Here is a 16050-nt window from a genome sequence, read left to right on the forward strand (position 1 = left end):
CCATTTTTTCTAAAGGTGTTCATTATCTTTTGAGTCAAATTCTTACATTTAATCAGTGAATTAGATTAAGACGACATTTTGGCTCTTAACAAGCAAATGAAATCAGTATCAATAAAAATAATCTTTGCAATGCAGAGAAAACACAGGAGCTGCGTCTGAAGTGGTGTTTAGATGTATTTACACACTGTTTAATGCAGGACATGAATGCATTTAACCTGCAATTACAAATGCATAAATATTGTTTTGATATATTAAAGATAAAACGTTGAATATTGATATTTGAATTTTTTATTATTTTTTTTTAAATGGAAAAGATCCTTTAAATGTGAAATTAAAACCGCCAGCAGGTGGCAGCAAGTCATTGTTAATAAGTGAGTCATTGCGATTGAACCGAATCATTTAAACGGTCGATTCATTCAGGAACGAAACACAGTTCTGTGGCTGTGTTATTCAAATTATTTTTGTCATGAATTTTGCAAAAATACTCAAATCGCACATCGTTAAAACAATTACGATATTATCGCAGACAATATATAAAATCGCACACCCCTACTGGACGCTCTCAGAAGACTGAGATATAACTGAGATGCAGAGTAATTCTCTGTAGATAAAAGCACCTGCCTAAACGTAAATGTTGTAAATTGAACTTGGTCAGGTCAGACTAGTCAGATTGTTCACCAGCACCATGACAGTGGAAAGGAATAAAGCTGATAAACATGCTTTCGTATCGCAGCGCTGTTTTTTTGTTACTGGACTGGTAACAAGCTTTAGACGGCATCTCAAATCATCTGGAGTCATTGTGAAGCACAGAACACAATGATCAGAGACTCTGGATGAGTGAAACATGACCGACACCAGCTGATCAGGCAGAGAACAGAAGCAAATCAATACTGAACACATGTGAGCAGGGGTGTGCCATATGAACCGTATCGCAATTTGGTTTAATGATGTGGAAGCGGACTTCATCAAGTCTCTCAATCACTTTGCAAAAAACCACAATAGGTCTTGATAGTCCACACTTTCATTGCGTGATATGGACTAGCAGACTGCAGTTAGAATGACCTCGAAATTCAATATATGTGGCAAAAAATGTTTAGATTTCTATATGATAGTTATCGCATGAGCAAGAGTGCTGTTTTTCTAAAATATGTGCATGCTTGCAAATGTGATATTGAATTTAAGTAACTTCAATAAATAAGAAGATAACATCGTGAGTTCAATGACTCACTCATTAAGAGAGTCATTTGCTTCGTTCATGAATGAATCAGCCGTTTGTATGAACTGGTTGAGTGAATGATTCAATGACTCACTCATTAAGACAGTGACTTATTTTGCTCACGAAGGAATCAGCCGTTTGTATGAATCTTTTGAGTGAATAATTCAATGACTCATTAAGAGAGTCATTTGCTTCATTCATGAAGGAATCAGGCGTTTGTGCAAATTGGTTGAGTGAATGATTCAATGACTCACTCATTAAAAGAGTGACTAGTTGCGTGCTTCATATTTAAAGTATCATTTAATATTCAATATTCAAAATCTTATTTTTAAAACATTAATCTCATAGTATTATTTATGCAATTACAGTGTAAATGTTCCTAAACGCAGCTTCAGATGCAGTTTCTACGGTGCAAAAAATAGCTTTTCTTGATTCTGATTTTATTTGATTGGTTACAGCCTATAGTGGTCTTATCATTTCTAATTAAATTTATTGCATAATTGGAAGAATTTAACACATACATCTAATTAAAGGTTAAAAATGCCCTTAGAAATGTAAAAATGCCACTGGAAATCAATTTAAGATGGCACCCCTTATTGAAAAAGTTCATTTCTGCCACTGAATATGACGAATATAAAAAGCTTTGAGAGTCAGCTGACATGTCAGACCTGCACAAAAACACACTCAGCTAAATATTTTCTAATTATCATTATAGGGATGTAACGATGAACTGCGAACCGGTTGAAAATCGATTCAAATGTGTGACGATTCAAATCGTTTGAGATGCCAAACAATTCGCAATACAATTGGAGTCAATATGAGTTTATCTGAATGCATCTCTGAGGGGAACCGACTGTCTTTAAAAAAAAGTTTACGTAGTATTTTCTGTTTATCTTGCCTCTGAACGACGCATATTAAAGTAGTGTTCATAAGCGCCATCTGCTGGCAGAGAGGGAATCTGCGTCTCATTCGGCTCGTCTGCAGTTTCGTTCAGATGCGTTTAATGTAGAATAGTTTCACAAAACTAAAGTCAGACCATTCAGTTTTTGCTTCAAATTATGAAATTATACAGTCTCTAATTTAGATTATAAACTGCTCATGCTGCACGTACACTGCATCGTTGTTTGGATCGTGATTAAAATGCAGAGGTTGCCTCTCATTTTAAATGGACAGAGCACATTGTGTAACTTATTTGATTTGGGGTTTGTTTTAAAATTTCAATTTAGTTTTGTTATATTTCAATTTCACAAGGAAACGTGCAGCAATAGCCTAATAAGACACTTTTTAATTTACTGTATAATGTCTTCGTGAGAAAATCGAATCGTGAAATCAAAATCATGAATCGAATCGTGAGTCGAGTGAATCGTTACATCCCTATATCATTACAAGCAAAATCCCAGAGAATGACCATCATTTTTGGTCAATATTGCACACCCCAACATGTGAGAGAGACTGAGCTATAGAAACACAAAAAACAGCAGCAGCAAAGCAGCATGCAGATCTACAGATGAGCTGAATCAACACTGTGTTTGAAGAGACTGGCGACTCACAGCTTTTTTGCCGAACTCACTCTTGGGCAGAACCAGCGAGCCGGTGATGTAGCCGCCGGGTCCGGCTCCTTTAGGGATCCTGAAACACAAAGACAGACGTCTGCATCTTCTGACGGCTCACAGCTCAACAGCAGCGGCGGCTGGACGCATGGATCGCGGAACGAACCAAAAGAAGGGGTTTTTGCAGAACTACATTTTAATATTAGAAACAGCACTAATAGTATTAGTTAGATGGATGATATATTATGTAGCTACTTTTTAAGGTACGACTCTGGATAATTGATGTTTAGAATAGAGATCACGGCTCTCCCACGATTCTGAAAACAAAACAGATAAAATAATATTTAGGCTAATTTACTTGAGTTTCTGACAAAATGTTTTATTTAATGTTATAAATGAGTCTGTTTATTAGTGCTCTCAAACGATTAATCGCGATTAATCACAACCAATATAAAAGTTTTTGTTTACATAATATATGCGTGTGTACTGTATATTTATGTATATAAATACACACAGTATATATTTAGAAAATATTTACATGCATTTACATGTACATTCATATAATTTATATTGTATATAAATATATTTAATACATAAACATTTTTCTGAAATATATACACATGCATTTGTGTGTATTATATATATATATATATATATATATATATATATATATATATATATATATATATATATATATATATATATATATATATATATATATATATATATATACACACACACGCATATATTACGTAAACAAAAACTTTGATTTCGGATGCGATTAATCGCAATTAATCGCTTGACAGCACTATTATTTATAAATGTCTAAAATGTTATAAATGAGTCTATTTAAAATATTGATTAATTTTAAATGAATTCATTATGTAAAAAAAGAGTTGTTTCGTCCTGAATCTCTTGAAGGAATGATTCAGACATCAAATACATTTTAATGAATAATGTAACATATACAATCTATATTTGAAGCGTAACATTAGTTCCAAAGGTCAGTTACTCATTTTGATCGCGACTGCTGCAACATCAGAGTCTATATCTGGACTATAAACTTTTATCCCAATACTTTCGTTATTATTTAATGTTTACAACACAGAAATGTAGCCTGTTTGTGAAGTGGTTTCAAACATAAAGCTTACACAAAGAGCGCTGCTCTCTCTGGATCAGCGGCCGCACGAAAGCAGGTTTAAATATTCTGATGTGGTTGTGATTTCAAAGATTTAATAAATGTAGCGAATCGTCATTTAGGAATAAGTTCACGCATGTTTGACTCGAGATCGTGATCCATGGCTGGACCAGTGTTGAGGGTAACGCATTACAAGTAACGCAAGTAACGTAATCCTATTACTTTTTTCAAGTAACTAGTAAAGTAACGCATTACTTTTTAATTTAATTTACTTTTTAATTTTTAACCTTCAATGATCCAATTCAACCATACTAATTGTCACATTTGTGTTTTATTTGAGTTATTGCTGAATAGTGTTGAACTCCTGCGTCATATTCTTCATTTACATTTATGCATTTAGCAGACGCTTTTATCAGTTTTTACATTTTATCAGCTCTTGCTTTCCCTGGGAATCGAACCCATGATCTTGGCGTTGCTAGCGCCATGCTCTACTATTTGAGCTACAGGAAAGCCCTATTCATGTGATTAGTTTGAGCTTCCTCTACTGTACAGACGTGAATCTACATCTCCTTCAGACTGAGGCGGATTCATTTCACTTTTGGTGTGAAAGGGCTTTTAGTATTGTAATATTAAAAAACAAACAAGCAAGCACTGCCCAGATTTAAAAAGTAACTCAAAAGTAACAAATCGCATTACTTTCCATAAAAAGTAACATAATTAGTTACTTTTCTTTTAGGGAGTAACGCAATATTGTAATGCATTACTTTTAAAAGTAACTTTCCCCAGCACTGGGCTGTAGGGACACTCACTTGTCGTCGGGCAGGGCTGTGATGTAGAAGGGCTGCGACGCGCCGGGGCTCAGCGTGATGGAGTTGGCCTTCTTCTTGGCCAGCATGGCGGCGCGGTGCGTCTCGTAGATGTCCAGCGAGAGCGTGTTGGAGAGACGGTGAGACACGAGGAAGGGCAGGTCCTTCAGACGCTCCAGCTCACTCTGCTGCTCGTGACGCACCTGCAGACGCACCGTGTAGTCGCCCTTCTCCAGCTTCAGAGAGTACTGCCACAGACGAACAACAGCTCAAATAAATACTGCAACCCAACCTCATCAATCGCACAACACCTGCTTGTTACTGCACTTAATTAAAACAGGATGAGAAAGTATTCTATTCTATTAACCTGAAATCCCATCAAGCCCTGAGGTTTGGGAACCCTGGGTTATTACATTATATCAGATAATATTTTACTTTTATATTCACACACTCACTCCCTCACTCATATATTTACTCACTCACTTATATTTACTCACTCACTTGCTCCCTCATATTTAATCACTCATATACTTACTCCCTCACTCATATTTACTCACTCCCTCACTCACTCGTTTACTCACTCATTTACTCCCTCACTCAATCACATTTACTCACTTACTCACTTTTACTTACTCACTCATATTTACTCATTCATTCATTCACTCACTCACTCATTTACTTACATTTATTTATTTCCTTTTTTTACTTCCCAGTACAATGGCAATTTTCTTAATTTGTAAGTTCACATTAACATATAATAATAAAAATAATAACACCACATTTGTTCAAATTGCACTCACAGAATATGACAAAACAATAGCAATTAGACTTTTCTTTGTGTGAAAATCATGCATCCCAGATTAACATGTATTTTGTTGTATGTCAGAAATATCAAAAGTTATTTTTCTGATTGGAAAAGGCTCAATCACAGAATAGTTTGATTATAATTTTTAATTTGGCATTAGTATTTACACCATAATTCTGAAATCCTATCATAAAGCTCAGAGGTTAAGGAATTTTGGGTTACAGCATGTTATTATTATTATTATTATTATTAATAAATATCAAAATCTGACCTACCAGTACAATGTTAATATTTCTGCTGTCTTAATTTGTAACAAATAAATAAAGTTTGAATTGCAATTACAATACATGACAAAATACTTGCAATTGTGCAGCCCAAATTAGCTTAAATTGTGTTGAATGTTGGAAATGTTAAATAAAAGTTATTTTTGGAACTGGAAAAGGCTCCATCACAGAATGGTTTAAATTTATATTTAATTATAACATTTCTTTAGGTTTAATGTGGCATTAGTATTTCTTAGTACCGTATTGTCCCGAATATAAGACGACCCCCCTTTTTCAAGATGTACCTTTTGGAAAAGGCTTTTTGAAAACCAAATCTTGTGTTTTATTAAGAAAAAACATTTTCTTAAATTATTTTCATATTGCATATTTTTTTCCTATTTTAATTTTTGCTTTGAAAGTATGGCAAATACTGGTAAAATGGACCAACAATCGCATTTAAAAATATACAGTTTTTGATATAGCATAAAAATAACAGGTTTCATGGCACACTCGTTTTATTTGTATTTGGCGCCACCTATTGTTGCGGGTGTATTATTGACATGTCAGAGTCTAGACCCTGAATATAAGACGACCACATTTTTTCAGAAGTATTTCTAAGAAAAAAAAACATTGTCTTATATTCGGGGTCAATACGGTATGTAGTATTAGGATCTCATTAATATTAGTATTTGCATCATCATGTGAAGGTTATGCAGCAGGGCAGTGTGTTCTGCTCACCTGGTGTGGATAAGCGTCTCCGGAGCCCATGAGCCTCTTGTTCTGGTCAAACAGGAGCCAGAGCTGACTGTCAAACTCAGACTCGTATAATAACTCACACAGCAGCGGACAGCTGGGCATCACCTCGCCACTCTTGGGCTGGAAAAACAACACCAATAACTCAATAACAATCAATAAATCAACCATGCAGGCCTTGGCGCTTAACAGTCAATATATAGATTGCACTCATGCTCCTAAATACATTTTCCAGTTCGTACACATCTATTTTTAGCAGCAAATGCAAGTGAAACGTGCAAACACAGAAACACTGTAAACATATATAATTCATTAATCAAAACTGCAAGGACGCACAGTTATCATCACACTCACCTGATGGAAATTATACGCGAGGACGATCTCGTAGAGCTGTCTGTTGTTGGGTAACACATCTCTGGCGCCGAGGGGTTTTATTTTAGCACTTACAGGCCTGTCGAGGAGAAACACACAGTTAATCATGCATATTTCATGAACGCTTATAAAGTATTTAAACACATTTGTCTTGAACGTTTCTGAAACATTCCTCGGGGAGCTCTTCATCTTCTGAAAGTGCTTTATGATCAAAGAGCCATAAAACACTTCAGTCCTCACTTAAACTGTGTTTATGGGCTTCACTGAACATCATTCTGACAGTAAACGTGAGTGTGCACACTAGATCAGGATGATATGATGCTTGGGAGGTCTTTGGGCATTTAACTGGTGATCTGAGAGATGTGTGCGTTTACCTGAGAGGCTGAACCCAGTTCTTCAGTGTGATTGTTGGGGAAACGTCTTCATATCTCAGCGGAGAACAAACCTCAAAACTAGAAATCCCTTCAGAGGCGTGCTAGATACAGAAACACACGAAACAAGAGCCATTAATGAATCTGGCGCGTGCTGCTGAAGGTAAAACAATAAAACTAAGTGACAGAGAGAAGTTTGCAAAGAGGTTATACTGATTAAAATTTAGGGTTGGTAAGATTTTTAAAATGTTTTTGAAAGAGGTCTCTTCTGCTCACCAAGGCTGCATTTGTTTGATCCAAAATACAGTAAAAATATTACGATTTAAAACAGCTGTTTTCTATGTGAATATCTGTTAAACTGTAATTTATTTCTGTGATGCGCAGCTGTATTTTCAGCATCATTACTCCAGTCTTCAGTGTCACATGATCTTCAGAAATCATTCTAATATGCTGATTTGCTGCTCAACAAACATTTCTGATTATTATCAATGTTGAAAACAGTTGTGCTGCACAATATTTTTGTGTAAACTGTGATACATTTTATTTTTCAGGATTCACAGATGAATAGAAAGTTCAGAAGAATAGCATTTAGCTAAATGACTAAATGTAAATGTAAATGTAAAATTTATTTGAAACCGAAATCTTTTGTTACATTATAAATGTCTTCACTCTCACTTTTGATCAATTTAATACATCCTTGATGAACAAAAGTATTAATTTCTTTAAAAAAAAACTCAACGTACAGCTTAAACTAGGGATTCCCAAACTTTGAGCTAACATATTTTTTTGAAATCCCCCTGAGATTTTAAGTTATTATTTCAATTTAATGACACGGTTCTCTGATGCAGCTAAACAAATAAAATATTTCACAGCTTTTTTTTAAAACGGGTTTTATTCTGATTGTTTTCATTTTAAAATGGATTAATTTAATTTTAAATTTTTATGTTTTACATTTACATTTTTTTGATTACATTTGAGTCTTTTTATTTTTAAAAGTTTTTTTGATTTAATTTTTAGTTCATGTTTTATTTTAATTGCTTTTATTCTAAAGTAATTAAATTTATTTTGATAAGTAAATTTTTTAATTATTCGTTTTTTTATTATTTATTTTCATTTTTAAAATTGAACAACTCTGACACGTTTAATTTTCAGGATTCACAGATGAATAGTTCAGAAGAACAGCATTTATTTGAAACAGAAATCTTTTGTGACGTTATAAATGTTTTTACTCTCACTTTTGATTAATTTTGATTAATAATGCATCCTTGATGAATAAAAAGTATTAATTTCTTTCTGCTTCTGCTATTAAATCCTAAAGATACTCACGATATGAATAGGAGAAGGTGATGTCACCAGCCCATGGAAGGAAATGACATAATCAATAGTGACATCACCGAGACTCGCCCACCAGCGAGCAACACAGAGCTCCAGAGTCCGTCCTGGCTGAGAAAGATGAACATGTGACCCGACAGACACAGAAACACATATGTAAAATATTTACAGCGGCGGCCAAAATGATCAGAACACTAGTATCTTCAGCAGCTAAACATGGTTTAAAGTCAGTTATTTCTATCTTTTGCTGGAGTGTGTCAGTAGGAAATATCCAAACATTCATTTCTAAATTACAATTAATGGCTAAATGAATGTTTGGATATTTTCTACTGACACACTCCAGCAAAAGATAGAAATAACTGACTTTAAACCATGTTTAGCTGCTGAAGATACTAGTGTTCTGATCGTTTTGGCCGGCGCTGTGTGATAGTTTGTGTGTGTGTACCAGCACAGGAAAAGCCTCCGTGAGCGAGCCCTTCTCCAGCAGAGACGAGAACTTATAAAACTCATTGGCTCGATACGCTCGCTGCTTCACCAGATGAACCGCATGCAGGACGAACTTCGACGACACGTCTCCAGAGTGAGACGTTAACGAGATCTCTGAAAGAAACAGAATGATTAGATCACAGATCTTTGTTTGGGTGAGACTGCAGTAGGGATGTAACGGTATTATCAATATCGCATTTCACTAGACGTGTTTTTGTAATCCTATTTTCACTGAAGCTGGAGTTTTCCTTCAAAATAAAAGCTTAAAGTGCTGTATGAATTACTGACAGCGAGCGGTTTAAATGCAGTCCAAATCCATGATATCTCTTTCAAGTGTAGAAATTAGGAAAGAAGTATTGGAATTTCCCTACTGTAGTGTAAAGCAAAAATAATATAAATTAAATATTCATTTTCATTTAATTTTACAGTGAAGTTGTTTTACAATATATGGCTAATACTGTCATAGGAATAACAATAATATAACATTGTTATTATTCTATTCTAATTTGTTTGGCTTCCTAAAACACCATTGTGACTGTGATTTAGACTGAGAGAGTTTATCACAAATAAAAAGAGGCTTGAGTTTTTTTTCTGACTTAAGTTTTCTTAGTTAAGAACATGGGTTGCAGCTCTTAATTTTGAACTCTTAAAGTGCATTAGATAGAATAATGTAACTTAAAAAATTTCATCTTCATTTGTCTTTTTAAATATCGCAATAAAAACTGTACTCTCAACTTCATATCGAGGTATTATTGTAGAGTGAGATTTTGATATTGTTATTCATTCTCGCTCGGATTACCTGCCCATGATGCTCCATGAGGGACGGTAATGAAATGCCGTCGGATCTGTCCTGGTCTGAAGTGGACGTCTGTGAAGGTGATCTCCTGACTGCGACTGTCAGCTACTCTATAAGACACAAACACACGTCACAGGCGAGCAGAAACACAGATTAGGGCTGGGCGATATGGGCAAAAATTCATATCTCTGTATTTTTGGGCCGATTTGCGATATATACGGTATATATCTCTGTATTTCGTTTTGTATTTGCATTTTAAAAAATCTGTATTTAATATATATTTCACTAACCGCCCAATGTTGTCCAACAAAACAATACATTATGAAAACAAATAAAGTGAATGTAACCATGTAAGCCTTTTTATATTATGTGCAAAAAAGGGTTAAAATCACATGTCATTCTAACACTGCAATCTAAAAACACAAATGAGGCTTTTAAAGCAGAAGTTAAATTCACTAAACTAAAAATGAAAATAATTTAAAAAAAGCACAGACTAATTGAGTAAAAGGCTATTTTGATTACCCCATTACAGTCACTTCATATCATACAAATACACTTACTTGAATGTTTAAAATTCTACATGTGTCTCTTTTATTGCACAACTACAAATATTTCAGCGAAATGTATATTTTAGTTAATTATTGCATTCCGTCTCTTCGGCACTCGTTCAATGAAGTTTAGCGGAGAATAACGAAGCAGAAAGCTCATGCACTTCTGACAGCAAAATTGAAATATTTCCGTGGCTTTCTAACATTTACAGAATTTAGAAAGTTCTTTATGAACCGCAGAATTGTTTGTAATAAAGATTTAAATGCAAAAGAAAACGCAGAAGAGCAGACAGTTTCTGCCAGTCATAAGTTAATTTAGAATGTTTGTGGTAACATAAGAAAAATAGTTTAAATGTTTTGCCACTTGCTTGAGCAACTTAATATATAAATCTAGAAGTAAATGCAAAAGTAAAAAGCATTGAATAATGCGTTGCTTATATTTATTGCATTTAAACATGTCTATAAAGGTTGTATTACTGTAAAAAAAAAAAAAAGAATCAGGTTTGTGTTGTGCATAAGACAACTGCACGACACTAAAAACAAAAATGCACTGGATGATCAAACATTTAGGTGAGATAAATGTGTATTTTTTTTTTTTAAGTCTAAAAAATATGCCCCCCTCCACCCCTCAAATTAAAAAAAATCCTCTCTCACAAGAGTCACCAAAGAGGGGAATTACCCCATTTTCAAAAATGAAATTCAGGCACTTAATAAATGTCTAAAAATACTGATTGGAGTATCACTATAAATAATTCTACATGATAAAAAGATGGCTTTAAAAAGATCGGTATCGGCAGATACTGCTTTCTGTGATCGGCGATCGGTCTCAAAAATACTGATCGGAGCACCCCTAGTAAGTTATGCATTTAGGAAAACAGTCTCAAACACATCAAACCGTGCGAGTAGCGTCCTAAACTACACGTCCTGAACTTACAAATTAAAGCCCTTCATATAACGCTTGTCACATGTTTAGAACAAATTGTATCATGCACTTTCTCCGCAGCGGCTCAGACGGTGTCCTCCGCTAGATATTTATCAGATGCGCTCGTATCAAACTACTGTACATCGATATAAACTAGGGGTGTAACAGTACACAGATGTCACGGTTCGGTACGTACTTCGGTACACGAAGAAAAAAGAATAAATCTACTATGCTCGGTTTCTTTTCATTTATTTTGAACAGACAGTAGTACAAAACTCCACCTTTTTTCCACCTAGATGTGAAAATACTACTATATATATATATATATATATATATATAAATAAAATCTGCAGTACATATATACATACATACATACAAGGAATAAATACTTGAGATATATTTGATTTTATTAACAGATAAACAAGGGGGAAAAAACTGCACGACACGTAACGGAGCCTATATATGCCGAGTTTCAGTTCATTTTTATGGCATGCTTAATGTGTTCACAGAAAGGAAACTCAAAAAAGCGACATTCTATGTTTTCTTTATTTTACAAAAGCACAACGTGTTGTTTTCATTGTGAGTGTACACAAATAAAAGTAGACCTTTTACAGTGATGCATTATTAATAAGACAATAAATGACGGAGTGTTTTAAGTTGATTCTGCTGGTATTAGGAAGCAGGTGAAGTGATCGCGCCGGAACACACACACACACACACACAACACATCAGTTCCAGCATTGCTAACTTGACAGCGCAGTTGGTACAGCGTTGCATTACTGCGGGCGCCCCCTTCTGGATTGAGGGTGAATTGCCTGTATTCGTCGTAAGGCCTCATGCACCGAACCGAGATGTCCATACCGTGACGGTTCGGTACGAATATATGTATCGTTACACCCCTAATATAAACGGCATTGCCTCATATCATATCGCTTATACCATAAACTCGATATACCGCCGAGCCCTAACACAGATGCGAGCAGAACAGAGCGGTGGGACGTACCTCACAGGGATTATAACCGTTATAGGCACTCTGAAGAGGGGACCAGCGCTGAGAGCTGACGTGTCGTATCCACACACCTGGAAAACACACACACACACACACACACACACACGTTTATCATTACTGCAGCTCAGGATGATCAAAGAGTGTGAGAGCGTGGATGGATCTGCGGACGTGCCTCAGTGTAGTGCAGCCCCTCTCGCAGGCCCTGCGGGTCGATGCGGACGTTGACATGTCTGCACTGATTCATGAGCTCCAGGTGCGATGGACAGTGTACCCATGTAGCATTACAGACGAGAGCCAGATGCAGCTGCAGCGAGATACGGGCCGAGTTCTCTGGAGAAAAAAAAAAACACCCCACAATCCATCACACATGGTTTGTTTTGAAAGAAGTGTGTATTTTTATTCATCCAGGATGCATTAAACTGATGAAAAGTGACAGTAAAGTCATTTATAATGTTACAGAAGATTTCCGTTTCAAATAAATGCTGTTCTTTTGATTTTTCTATTCATCTGTGAATCCTGAAAAATAAAATGCAAAATGCATTTTGTGCAGCACAGCTGTTTTCAACATTGATAATAATCAGAAATGTTTCTCAAGCAGCAAATCAGCATATTAGAATGATTTCTGAAGATTATGTGACACTGAAGACTGGAGTAATGATGCTGAAAATTCAGTTTTGATCACAGAAATAAATAACAGTTATTCACATAGAAAACACTGATTTTAAATTGTAATAATATTTCACAATTTTACTGTTTTTCCTGCATGCAATAAAGATTCTTACCACAAACTTTTGAATATATAAATTATGTTAACCAGCTACTTTAAAGCCTTGCTGAGCAGAGTAGACTTCTTTCAGAAACATAAAAAAAAAAAAACACTTACAGATCTCAAACTTTTAAACCATAGAGTTCAATCTAATCAAAAACTGACTATTATACTCAATACTACTCTTATGATTATTTGAGTATTGCATCATTAGTTTGCAACGTTGACATTATAGTTTATTTTTATATTTTCGGTTTTAATTGTAATTTCATTTAAAGTTTTAGTAATTTTGTTGTTTGTTTTTGCCTTTTTTTTTTCTTTTTTTTTTTAATGCGTCTACATATTTTTATGAAGTTTTACTTTGTTTATTTACATATTTTAGTACTTCATCTTAAAGTAAACACCTTGGCAACAAGCTAAAATAAAGTGTTTCATATTTTATCTCAGTAAATGTTTATTTCAGTTCATGTTTATTTTATAAATGTTTTTTTTTTTTTTTTTTTTAGTTAATAACAATAATAACCCCAGTTTCAGAGCTGCTTGTTCAAAATCAGTCCAGGTTAAATAGGTCAATAATGAACTGTGATAACTTGTTTTGGCATTAACCTGATTAAGCTCAAACATATTCTCCACTGTATTCAGCTCCATTGTGAAGCGTAGCGTGTACCTGAGTTCTCTGGAAACACGGGTTCGATGCCGACCCCGTGATCGGACGGGCCGGTGACCTGGGTCTGGTCCCTGAGGTAGATGCCTCGCTGCGATCCCACAGTCACAGTGAAGCCGAGGCTGCTGGTGGGCAGCGACGCATGCTGCATGAGGTAGTCGAACGCCCGCTCCACCTGCACATCACACAAAGGCGGTCATGAACACACGAATGCATGCATAATGAGCATCACTGCTCCGCTCCTCAGTACCTGAATGATGCCGTGACCCTGTGCAAACACCTCTATATCCTCCACTTTCAGAGCCGTGTTCTCCAGAGCCCTGCGCACCACCGGCACTGTGGGCTGCACGCCGTTCTGCTTCAGACCTGACAAACACACACAAATCACTAATTAGAGCACAAATGTATGTCTAGGACAATATGTGACCCTGGACCACAAAACCAGTCATAAGGGATCACAAATTGAGATTAAATAACATGCCAATATATATAATGAATAACTAATCTTTCCATTGATGTATGGTTTGTTAGGATCGGACAATATTTGTCTGAGATACAACTATTTGAAAATCTGGAATCTGAGGGTGCAAAAAAATCTAAATATTGAGAAAATCGCCTTTAAAGTTGTTCAAATTAAGTTCTGAGCAATGCATATTCCTAATCAAAAATTAAGTTTTGATATTACAGCAGGAAACTTACTAAATATCTTCACGGAACATGATCTTCACTTAATAACCTAATGATTTTTGGCATTAAAGAAAAATTGATAATTTTGACCCATACAATGTATTGTTGTCTATTGCTACAAATATACCTGTGCTGCTTATGACTGCTTTTGTGCTGCAAGGTCACATATAGTAATGCAAAAATGTCCTGATAGGTCACGCTTTCACTACACGATGAGGCCTTTTTAATGCAGTTAGAACGACCTCAAAATTCAAGATACACAGGCCCTTTTTTCACCATGAGTTTTCTTTTATATTTATATCAAAGTTAAGGAATATCACACAAGGAAGAGAGCAGCTTTTTCAAAATGCCAACAAGGTTGCAAATGCCATACTGAGTTTACAAAACAGTTTAATAAACAAGTTAACATTTCGAGCAACATTTTAAACAAAAATATTCCCAATATTTTCTTTATTTTGTCAAGAAAATTCCCATATGAAACAACTGCAGAACTGTTTTGTGTCTCTGAACAAGACACTAGATTAACCCGTCTTAAAAAAAATCAGTTTAATTAATGATTCAGTTGCTGAATGAATCAACTGTTTGAATGAATCAGCTGAGTGAATGAGTCAATGACTCACTCATTAAGACACTGACTTGCCGCCACCTACTGGCGGTTTTGGATCCAAAATTAAAATTTAAAATTTAATTTAATTTTTTTTATCATTTCATAATTACATATTTAGAAAATCTCAGAATTATTTATCCAATTGTAAATGCAGTGTAAACAGTGTGCAAATACATCTAAATGCCACTTTGATGCCATTTTTGTGCTGCTTCTATAGTGCAAAGATGGATTTTGATTTCATTTGACTGGTAAGAGTGTCTTATTATTCTAATTGAATTTATTGATTAAATGTAAGAATTTGATGCATGCGTGAGAAATACATCAAATAAGGTTGGAAAAATTACCCTGGAAATCAATTTAAGTTGGCAAATATTATCTTATAAAGTTAATTTCTGTCACCGCTGTGAACTGATCACTGCACAAAATATGAAGAATACGAACATTTTTGAGATGCATTGTCCACAACAGGTCTAAACCAGCACAAAAACAGTCTAATATCATCTAATTATCATTATCGACATAATTATCACGCGCCGTTAGTATGAGCCGGGTAACTCTGGTTGAAACGGGCAGAAGTGCATCTGTACCTGAGAGCACCAGAGCGATTCCTCCGCAGGCGTTGGGAGAGGACATGGAGGTGCCGTTCATCAGCTGCGTGCCGCGGAGCGTCCAGTTGGGCACGGAGGCGATGGCTCCGCCGGGGGCGCTGATGCTGACCCCCAGAGCCCCGTCTGTGCTGGGGCCGCGGGACGACCATGTGTACTGGTTCGGAGGAAGCTTCTCTCTCAGCGAGTACTCGGCCACCATCATGTCCGGCGTGACGTAAGCACCCACACCTGCACATCAGGACCCATCAAACCAGAGCTTTCTGACTGCATGATGTGGCCAAACAAACAACTGCTGCCTTCAATATAATTAAAGATCATCCAGGTATCAAGTATATATGTGGCATGAGCCGG

General features: G+C 35.7%; 1 protein-coding gene across 3 annotated transcripts in view; it reads right to left on the minus strand.

The window, feature by feature from the left end:
* Positions 1–16050, minus strand: part of tpp2 (tripeptidyl peptidase 2) — a 33562-nt gene that overhangs the window by 8718 nt on the left and 8794 nt on the right. For all 3 annotated transcript variants that reach the window (XM_058774590.1, XM_058774580.1, XM_058774572.1), the window contains exons 10-22: positions 15679–15927; positions 14048–14163; positions 13801–13972; positions 12540–12697; positions 12362–12438; positions 9892–9998; positions 9052–9206; positions 8601–8717; positions 7278–7378; positions 6886–6982; positions 6517–6654; positions 4714–4958; positions 2767–2845 (exon numbers count right to left, since the gene is read on the minus strand). In XM_058774590.1, coding sequence (XP_058630573.1) covers positions 2767–2845; positions 4714–4958; positions 6517–6654; positions 6886–6982; positions 7278–7378; positions 8601–8717; positions 9052–9206; positions 9892–9998; positions 12362–12438; positions 12540–12697; positions 13801–13972; positions 14048–14163; positions 15679–15927 — 1811 coding nt within the window. The remainder of the gene's footprint in view (positions 1–2766; positions 2846–4713; positions 4959–6516; positions 6655–6885; positions 6983–7277; positions 7379–8600; positions 8718–9051; positions 9207–9891; positions 9999–12361; positions 12439–12539; positions 12698–13800; positions 13973–14047; positions 14164–15678; positions 15928–16050) is intronic.

The sequence above is a fragment of the Onychostoma macrolepis genome, chromosome 01 (genome assembly GCF_012432095.1).
Source record: "Onychostoma macrolepis isolate SWU-2019 chromosome 01, ASM1243209v1, whole genome shotgun sequence".
NCBI lineage: Eukaryota > Metazoa > Chordata > Actinopteri > Cypriniformes > Cyprinidae > Onychostoma > Onychostoma macrolepis.